This window comes from Aphanomyces astaci (genome assembly GCF_000520075.1).
Source record: "Aphanomyces astaci strain APO3 unplaced genomic scaffold supercont1.87, whole genome shotgun sequence".
Classification (NCBI taxonomy): Eukaryota; Oomycota; class Saprolegniomycetes; order Saprolegniales; family Verrucalvaceae; genus Aphanomyces; species Aphanomyces astaci.
In genome coordinates, this window is record NW_009798350.1 from 277589 (window position 1) to 287217 (window position 9629).

The following is a 9629-nucleotide window of genomic DNA, read 5'->3' on the forward strand; positions in this document are numbered from 1 at the left end:
TTGCGCGATCCACAGGTTGCTTCAGTGGATTGCTGAAGCTCCCTTGCTAAAGTGGTATACTTGAGGCGTTGCACTTGGATTTCGTGGTGAATGAGGTCGTAGCGAAGGTGCGCCCAGTTGGTCGTGAACTGAAACGCCCACCAGGTGGACTCGGTGTCGAATTTCGATCGAATCGCTTGGTTGAACACGGTTGGCAGCGTGGTCTGGCCACATGAGATGGGAAAGTACACCGAGTCTGCTGGAACCCCCTGCGCATACCACGCCACGCCGCCGATTCCATCCGCCATGTTCGGTCGCGTTTGCAGCACAAAGCTGTGGGTCGTGCGCGCCAACGACATGGAGCGCTCCCAGTTGCCCCGCAGGTGGTTGGCACGACTAGTGTATCGGACGGGATCGTGGAATGGCCCCGCCGCCACGCCCTTGGCCAAGTCGTACGTGGTGTTCTGGTAGTAATCGCTGAAAATGTTCATGATCACCTCTGGGGAGATCGCCACGTCGGGCTTGATTGACAGCGGGTACGTCGGGACTCGGACGTGAAAGCCGACGTCTGGATCCAGCGATACCGACGGCGCCACGATGCTGAATGCTCTCCACATGCGACGGCCCCCATACAGCGGTTTGCTTGAATTGGGCGCGGCATACCCGTAGGCCGCCGTAAAGTCAAACGGTTCCTCTGGTGATGCCCATCCTTGCGCGTACGCATGTGCCGACACGTTGGGCGACGCCAAGTAGTTGGCCGAGTCGGTCAAGTTGAGCGTTCGAATCACAAACGTGTTGGGGACGATCGTGAACTGGTCGTCGCCGAGGCGCTGCGCGGCCCAGATGGCCCCTGAGTTGTGAGCGCCAGTGAGAATGTGGAAGATCCACACGTTTTGGTACTTGTCGGCAATGATCAATGCTTCAGCACTGCCGGCATACGCAGGCACCAAGGGATCCTTTGAATACTCGCCGTAAAACCCAAACTCCTCGGCCAGTGCGCCCATCGTCTTTACAGCGCAAACAGCAGTGTCGCATCGTTCGAGGGCGATTTTGCTCAGTTCGTCAATGTCGAAGAGGTTTCGCCCGTTCGGAACGTCAACTGGATAGCCGACTGTTTTGGCGGCGCAAGTGGACTCACCAATGCTCAGCTGCACCTCGTTCTGCATGCCAAAATCATGATCCCAGTACGCATAAGTGGTGGGGACTTGAGGAATGTAGCCCGTGGGAATCGAGAAAGCTTGGTCGGTGCCGTTTCGAGGCATGTAACCGGGCCCACGTTCGGCCGTCACAAGCCGAGGGTTTCCCCGACGAACGAGGTAGTTGTATACGCTGCGCTGGGAAGTGTTCGAGTGGTTCATGGCTGGCACGCGCACCAAGCGGAGGTCATTGGGACTTGGCATGCCATCGTTGGTATGGGCAACCATGGCAGAGCCATCAATGGTGGCCTTGGAGCCGACTGCAATGAGGGTGCACGCGTGCGCTGAAGTGGCGAGGAAGGCAAAGGCCCGCATTCCAGCAAATCGGAGTGTGACGAAAGGAAGGAAATATCAAAATTATTCTACATCCTCATAGTATTACTACGTAGTACTACTAGAAATACATTTGGGAATTTGAATTACACTATACTCTAGTAATACTACTACTAGCATACTGAATGGTCGACCATTGCGAATGTCGGGGGGTTGTTGAATACTAGAACACCGTTACAGTAACGTCAGGTTTATTCAAAAAGTTCCCACATGGTCATGACGTCGATGCAGTAACCTGACCGCGTATACTTTGCGATCCTGCTATCCTGCTGGCTTCGTCAAGCATGTGCTTGCACGCTCTTGGCAGCTGGCTCCAAAGCCATCTGGATGGCTCCGCTATGTGGCACTACTTTGGACGGCATGGACACTCCAGCGGACCTACAGTACGACTCATTCGGGTCCTAGCCATGAACCACCCCACAGGAGCCAAACGCGCCGTGTACAACGACGGTCTTGATCACGGCACGCCTCGTTTCGTCACGACGGAGCGTGGCCCTGGCTACTTGCCACTCACGAACCAGACCATCTCCACGCCATTGGGTTACATCCCCAAGTCAACTCAACGTATGCGTACTGGGACAACTCGTACGGCATGCAAACACAAAGTCCAGCTCAGTATCAGCGAATCCACATGTGCCGCCAAGACCGTTGGGTACCCGCTGGACTACAGTACCCCATTGACCTCAACTAGCTGAGCATAAACACAAACTATCTCGCATTGCCTTGCAACGATGCGACACATCCGCGTGTGCCGTCAAGACCATGGGGGCGTTGGCCGAACAGAGTACGGATTCTACGGCGAATACTCGGACTATCCTTCGAAACCAGGCTACGGCGCAGTTCCGAGGCGTTGATCATCGGCAACAAGAACCACCATGTGTGGATCTTCCACGTCCTCACTGATGTTGTACACGAGGGGGTCCTGTACAGTACTGTACCTGCTATCATCAAGTTAACATCTTGTCTGTGAATGATGGATTACCGGTTTCATGAGTGGGTCGTTCGCTGGTGATGTGGTGCTTGGGGTTGGCTCAGGATATCTCTCTCGTCCAAGGTCGTAATGACGTTGTCGATGTACGTATCGCGCAGCGCCTCGGTGATAACCAATTCACAATCGACCCCAACACGTTTGCGATTGAGTGCATCCTCTCCAAATGAATTTTTGTTTGGCAAGTATGATAAGTACCAAAGACTTGTACGGAGGGTTACAATGTACATCAGCCACAGAGGAATCCAATCAGCATCATCTTGCCATTATGTCGAGACAACCAACATGCACATTGCAGATCGGCCGAAGTGTCATGAGTACTGTACTTGAACATTGATACCCAATAAACAGGACAAGTTTGTGACGTGGCAGCACCTCAAGCGTCGGCGATTTGTAGGCCAGATTGCCGTTGGAAAATTTCGTGGGGTTGTTGACCTGTCTCTCGCCGGATACGAAGGGATACAATCCCCTAGTCAAACCTGGTTATCCGGATATCGCCTGAAATTCTTCTCTTGTGGAAATCACATCCGAATCGCAGCTGGCTCAAGCATAACGACGATGTTCATCAACCTGATGATGTTTTGGCTCATGTGCGTGGAAGGCTTCATCTGCATCCTTCTGTGCATTCCATTCTTCAAGCATGCGACCCAAGCCGTGGTAAACTTTCTCTCCTCGAACGTGTTTACTGCCACATCCCATCTCACAACCGTCGGGTACGTCAAGTTCTCCCCATGAGTCGTTATGGTCGCTCCTTGGCTCATGTGGCGGCATAGATACGGCATCCTTGCCCTTGTTGGCGTTATGTTTCTTGGTGCGAAACAACCCCTTTGATGGCCTTGATATTCTGCTATCTCGAGCTCTATACTGACATGACGATGCATATGTAGCGAACTTGCAAACGACATACAACCATCACATGTCGGACGAAGCTGTGAGCGACGGGTTCCGCATTCGGTTGCTTGCGGCCCAACGGGACATGTACATTTCCGGGATTTGCTTGTTCTTGAACCTCCTGCTGCAAATGCTGTACTCGAGCATGGTGGTTAACATCAAGCTCGAGAAGAGCTTGGGGGCCATGGAAAAACAAGCCAAGGGTGCAAGCTCCAGCTACACGAATCTGCTGGAAGAACATGAGATCTTGCAAAAGCAGTTGAAAAAGCTGGTCGGGTTGGATGGAACGACCGACTTGACCTCGTTGGAGAAGCTGCTCAAGGAGAACGCCGCGTACGAGACGGAGGTCGCGTCGCTCAAGAAGTCTGTGGCGGCGAGTGACGCGGCAATCGCGCAGGTGAAGAAGCAGGCGGACAGTCAAAGCGCCGCGTACTTGAAGCTGCTGGACGAAACTACAGCTAAAGGCGACCAGGCGCAGGAGATCAAGGACCTCCATGCCCAAGTCGTGGACTTGAAGCAAACCGTCAACGACTTAACCAAAGATCGCGACTCGTTGAAGACCCAAATCCAAGATTACGACTTCATGTTTGCCGAAGCCAAGAAAAAGGCTGAATAGGAAGGAAGGAATGCCGTAAGAACGTGAAAATCCCCTCTTGACTTTGCATGGATATGGGACCGAGAACTGTATTTGGTGTACTACACAGCGAGCGCTCGGGGGGTCTACCGGTGGAATATGCATCAAGCAATGCTGTACGACGACACATGCTTGTTACAGTATGGCGGCGACGTGAATGTGGAGTGAGTTTGAACGAAGTGTTCGGGGTGCTTGAAGAGCGATGCAAGCTCATGCGTCGGTGCATAGAGGAAGGATAGGACATGTCTAGTTCACAGAGCATACAGTCGAGAGACCCTTGCTTCATGCCTCGTATACAATACCTGTACCCACTCCAAGGAACTCCATGCTCATGCTGGGATGTTGTGGACGTGGTTGTGGCAGCACCACCAAGCAAGCACCTATGTGCCACGTGTTCTGTGATCGGGGGCAACAAATTTCTTTGAAATGGATAAATCTGACCTCCTTCCGATACAAACAATGAGTTACAATTGCCCCCGTGTAAAATAATACAAATGATAATAGAACCAAAATCGCCACCACAACACTGCAATATTCGCATTCCACACACCACCATGCGCGTGTTGACGTCGTTCCTGGCCTTGGCCGCCGCCGTGGTATGGGGCGCCAAGGTGCCATCGCTTAGCTTTGAGAAGCCCTTCGAAGACATCACGTCCGACGGCGTTCGCATCGTCTCGGACGACTTTACGTTCGGCGGACATGCAGTTGTCAACAAGCACTTTGTGCGGCTCACCACCGATCGCCAAAGCAAGCGCGGTTTTGTGTGGAGCAAGGAAACGCTGGGTGCCGCACGTCTTCCCAAGACAGAGTTCTCCATCGTGCTCACGTTCCGCATCAGTGGACAAGGCGAACGATGGTTTGGCGACGGGTTGGCTCTGTGGGTTACCACGGAACCGCGCCACGTGGACGGCGACAACCACGGGTTCAAGGAGACGTACACTGGTTTTGGGATCATTGTGGACACATTTGTGAACGCGGAGCAAGCGGGTGGTCACAAAGACGTGACGTTTGTCGTGAACGACGGCACCAAGTCGTTGGATGACATCAACTACTCGCCCGACGGCAAGAAGGGATGCGATGCCAAGAACTTGCGGTACCATGCCAAGAGCGCATCCTTCTCTGCGTCGGGGAGCATGTCTCGCGTGAAGCTGTCGTTCGCGAACAACTTCGTGAGCATCCAGATCGACCCGACCAACTCTGGGTTTTGGTCGCCGTGTTTCGAAGACACGGTCCAGCTGCCGCCGACGTGGTTTTCTCAAGCGACGATCGGGCTCACGGCGACCACGGGATCCCTTGCTGACACACACGACGTCATTGCCCTGGAGCTCTACGAGTACGTGTATTGTGTTGGAGGTTCCATCAAGTGAGAATGTCATGTGCTTTTTTGCTGTAGCACCATGCACGACGACGAGATTTTGCAAAAGGACTACACGACCGTGGCCGAAAAAGCTCGTACGACACAGTGCCGTTGAAGTGGCGGATGTCTGATGATGATATATATCATTGTTTGATTGAGTAGCCCCGGCGTCTACCGACCACATCGAAGACAAGAACGAGCGCAACCTGATCAAGATCAAGGAACTGCAACGACTGTACGACCAAATGGTCGAGGACTTTGAGCACGAATACCAAGCGTTGAAGGAAGAGACGGCCAACACGGTCGGGAAGCTTCGCGAGCAGGAGCAGGGCGACTTGCGACGCATTGAAGAGCTCGAAAAGTGGGTCAACGGCCGCGTACGTCCGTCCTATGGTTCTAGAGAATGAGACGGGGGTGTCTCATGAAATCAACTAGGTGGACGAAAAAGTCGGCTCCAAGGTGCAGGAGATCGAAGACTCGGTGGACAAAACGCTCCAGACCAAGCTCGAAGAAACCCAAGTGTCGAGCGGGGGATGGAAGCTTCCGTTTGTGATCCTTGTCCTGGGCTTGGGGGCCGGCGCCGCCTTTGCCTACAAGAAGTACCAAGAGTTGCGAAAATCGCATTTGCTCTAAACGTAACTACAGTTAATAGTTTCGAACTGGAAATTTTGGTGAAGTTTCCACTTTCTTTGGGCAATTTCTTGCTTTGTGGCGAAAAGTTCCGAATTGCTGAGCAATTTCCCCAACAAACGCTACGGATAACATTGAATGCGTTATCCGAAACAACCGGATCGTGTTTAAACCGAATGGTTTTAAACATACAACGTCATGGAGAGGTCACGTATTGGTGCACGACGGCAGAAAACTATACGCCATGCTTCAAAGGATTCCGCAGCTTGTACATTATACTACGTAGTATTCCACATTTGGATTACTGTAGAGAATGCTGAGGTGAGCGTTTTTTAGTACTACTACATACTAATACGTAATAGTAGTACGTCGAGTTAACGATGAAAAGTAATAAAACCGATGCCACGTTTTATAGGAAAGTAACTAAACACGCGTTATACTATTTATACACTCCATCAAAAAGGTGTTTTTATTCGAATTCCCTTAAGTATAACGTTTCACACATCAGATTCCCGAAATTGTCGCACTGTACAAGCTATATTATGAAATAAGTTTGATTTAAGGAGATAAAGTGACCGTGGCATCCCCCGCCAGTAACAGAGGGTTTACACATGCAGTGCGGCAGTGGTCAGTCCGAAACTTCAGCCGCCCTCGTGCATCCCCCCACCATGGTCTCTACTGTGTACGACTCTGTGATCGCCACTGCGGACGAGGTCCAAGTCAAGTTGATGGAAGAAATGGTCATCCAAGTCGACGAGAAAGACAACGTCGTGGGTCCCATCTCGAAGAAGGAGTCGCACTTCAAGGACGGCGTGCTGCACCGCGCGTTCAGCGTGTTCCTTTTCAACTCGGACAACCAACTGCTCATCCAAAAGCGTGCGGCGGAGAAGATCACGTTCCCCAACTTCTGGGCGAATACTTGCTGCAGCCATCCGTTGTACTTTCCTGAAGAACTGGAAGAAGACAAGCACTTGGGGGTCAAGCGCGCTGCGATCCGCAAGCTCGAGCAAGAACTGGGTATCAAGACCGACACGTTCGAGCCGGAACAGTTCAAGTTCGTCACCAAGGTGCTGTACCGCGCCCCGTACGACGACAACTGGAGCGAATACGAAGTAGACCATATCCTTCTCGTGCGCGCCAACGTCAAGTACGACCTCAACGACAACGAAGTCGCGGAAGTGCGCTACGTGGCCCGCGACGAGCTCAAAGACGTGTTGAACGACTCGAGTCTGCTCATTTCCCCGTGGTTCCGTCTCATTTCCGAAGGTCTGTTGCCGCAATGGTGGGACGACCTGGACAACGTGTTGGCCAAGGACAACGAAACCGTCGTTATCAACAACTACATCAACTAACCGACCCGTGTTATACAATGTCGTGTTAATCCGTCAGGTCGGGTATGCCTGTGACGGTGTTTGCAGTCCAACTAGTATTAGTATTGTGGTTAGTAGTCTGCGACAACGTCATAATATGACGTTGCGTTGCAGCGAAAAGTCAATATGACTCAAGTTGACTTTGAAACATTGTGACATGTCATCATGTTGCCTTTCCACATTGCCCTTTTGTGAACGGATAATAATTTCGACGGCAAAACATCGTCACATATTAAGCTCGCAAGTACGGCACGAACGCCAGCGCCGTGACAATATTGAGCCCCAAGTTGGCCATGGCCACAGGTCGCTTGTTCTGGTCGGCCAACACCTACAACGGGTGTCATGTCACGGGTACTACCTCATCCTTTGAATCATGGGCTGTACCATCGTAGCTGCCACGGTGGCGGAAAACCCAGAGAGCGAGCCACAGAACGACGACACAAACTTCTTGACGGCTACGTTGTGCGCCACCACGGGCAGGACGTAGTGGACGCCGTACGCCAGGACGGTGAGGATCACCGACGCCAAGTTGCATCGCCATGTGCCCCAGTCGATGGAGCCGTCGTAGCTCCCGAATGACACGAACGACGACAGCCACGCCGCCAAAATGGACATGATCATGCCCATCACGAGCTCGAGTCCGTCGTTGACGGGGATCGATCCAAGGAATTGCGCGTCGTTCGGGTCTCTAAGGGCAATAGTACTGGTAAGACGGCGAAGAAGAAGGCCAATCGCACCGAACAAAGCCGGGAGGGCCGGCAATGGCGACCAAGAGCACCGCGGCCACAAACGTCGTGAGAGCCCAGCCCACGACGGACGCAGGAATGTGCTTGTCCGGCTGGAAGACATATGTCGTGAACACACGCATGAAAGTCTGGCCCACACGAAAGGCCACGCACGCGTAGCAAAGGGAAGACACGATGTACAACGGCCCGATCATCGGGTGTTTGCCCACGAGGTCCCCAGCGTGATCGACCATGTAACAGTACGACGTGAACACCCTTGGACAACGTGTGAGATACAGCGACAGCAAAGCACGAACCAGGACGCTTACCCCAAGAACACCGACCGAAAGTAAAAACACGCACGCTTCCATTCAGCATGCGACGTGGTCTCCTCAAGGTACTGCGCGGTGCCTTCGAGGAACGGTCCAAGGATGTTCAACAACGTCGCGCTGACGTTGATTCCCGTCGACTCGTGCACCCACCGCGGAGTGAAGCAAGTCGTGATCGCCTCTGCTGTGCACGCGAATAACACGATCATGCGCATGTGGTCCCACAGTTCATGCTGCTTCTTATCTTTGGACGTGTCGACGGTGCGAAGGATCCTCGGCAACATGGGACCCGTTCCCGTCGTTTGCGGTTTCCCAGGAGAATCGCCTCCCATGTCTAACACAAGCGACTCGTCCTCAACGTCCTCATCCACCGCCACGCTTGCACTCTTTCGTCGATTTTCCCGTCGCGCAGCAGCATCCTGGTCATGGTTCATCTCTTCTGTCGTTTCATGCTGCAATTGGTCATCATCCGGATAGACTCCACAACCGGATAATACGAGGTCACTTGAACGGCCAGATCCCAATAACAGCAAGCATATCCCTTGTTATCCCTACTTTATACAGCTACAGTATTTGATTCACAAGGCGGAATGTGTTGACGCCAATCTGCGAACTTGGCACAGAGGGGGGTAGCATTGGAATGTTTCGGTTGTCCAATTTAAGGTGCTCGATCATCCAATTTAAGATGCACCCGAATTAGCCAATCAATTCCTATCGGGATTAGGGTTATTTCAAAGTATTATATTTGAGACTACTCGAATAAGCTTTGCTTTATATAAGTTAAAATTAATACTATTAAAAGATATAGGCTATTAATTGTAAAGGTTATATTTGTCCAATTTCCGCCATGTTTTGCGACATATGTCACAAGATATTCATTTCTACACCTGACACCCAAAGAACATTTAGTTACTACTCTGGTCCACAAAAAGAGTCACATATTTCTTCTGATTGGCGGCATTTTTCTAATACTTCGAGTTGAGGCTATCTAATTGGCTTACAAGAAAGCGCAAGATCTCAGCTTTGATTGGCTGTGTTTTGAGCTTTCCAGATCGATTATGTTCCCAAGTTATGGAGGCGGGAAATCAGTCACTGCTCGCAACGCACACATAATGACCCGCTCAGCGTTCAAAACTCAATTTTATCCTTAGTGGTGAATAGCAAACCTCCATCTATTGCACACACCTGTCGAGCCAT

At 51.9% G+C, this 9629-nt stretch overlaps 6 protein-coding genes across 6 annotated transcripts in view; 4 read left to right on the forward strand and 2 right to left on the reverse strand.

Moving 5' to 3' along the window:
• Positions 1–1502, reverse strand: part of H257_16523 (hypothetical protein) — a gene marked incomplete at its 3' end in the record, with an annotated part of 4359 nt that extends 2857 nt beyond the window's left edge. Inside the window, exon 1 of the mRNA XM_009844975.1 lies at positions 14–1502. Within this exon, the coding sequence (XP_009843277.1) occupies positions 14–1490 (1477 nt within the window). The 5' untranslated portion in view covers positions 1491–1502. The remainder of the gene's footprint in view (positions 1–13) is intronic.
• A 290-nt stretch (positions 1503–1792) lies between these two features.
• H257_16524 (hypothetical protein) lies at positions 1793–2411 on the forward strand (the record flags this gene model as incomplete). The annotated part of the gene is made up of 2 exons (XM_009844976.1): positions 1793–2177; positions 2200–2411. The coding sequence occupies 2 exons, from the start codon at positions 1793–1795 to the stop codon at positions 2409–2411; spliced, it is 597 nt and encodes a 198-aa protein (XP_009843278.1).
• A 611-nt stretch (positions 2412–3022) lies between these two features.
• On the forward strand, positions 3023–4119 carry H257_16525 (hypothetical protein). The gene is made up of 3 exons (XM_009844977.1): positions 3023–3209; positions 3270–3307; positions 3384–4119. Exons 1-3 carry the CDS (start codon positions 3055–3057, stop codon positions 4001–4003), a joined length of 813 nt encoding a protein of 270 aa, XP_009843279.1. The 5' UTR covers positions 3023–3054; the 3' UTR covers positions 4004–4119.
• Positions 4120–4528: 409 nt separating this feature from the next.
• Positions 4529–6075, forward strand: H257_16526 (hypothetical protein). The gene is made up of 4 exons (XM_009844978.1): positions 4529–5354; positions 5415–5473; positions 5541–5755; positions 5814–6075. The coding sequence occupies exons 1-4, from the start codon at positions 4576–4578 to the stop codon at positions 6009–6011; spliced, it is 1251 nt and encodes a 416-aa protein (XP_009843280.1). The 5' UTR covers positions 4529–4575; the 3' UTR covers positions 6012–6075.
• Positions 6076–6611: 536 nt separating this feature from the next.
• Positions 6612–8872, reverse strand: H257_16527 (hypothetical protein). The gene is made up of 4 exons (XM_009844979.1): positions 8433–8872; positions 8116–8379; positions 7763–8066; positions 6612–7706 (listed from the first exon to the last, which is right to left on the reverse strand). Exons 1-4 carry the CDS (start codon positions 8864–8866, stop codon positions 7611–7613), a joined length of 1098 nt encoding a protein of 365 aa, XP_009843281.1. The 5' UTR covers positions 8867–8872; the 3' UTR covers positions 6612–7610.
• H257_16528 (isopentenyl-diphosphate delta-isomerase) lies at positions 6620–7559 on the forward strand (the record flags this gene model as incomplete). Its single annotated transcript, XM_009844980.1, has 1 exon — positions 6620–7559. The coding sequence occupies one exon, from the start codon at positions 6620–6622 to the stop codon at positions 7358–7360; it is 741 nt and encodes a 246-aa protein (XP_009843282.1). The 3' UTR covers positions 7361–7559.
• Positions 8873–9629: the final 757 nt, after the last annotated feature.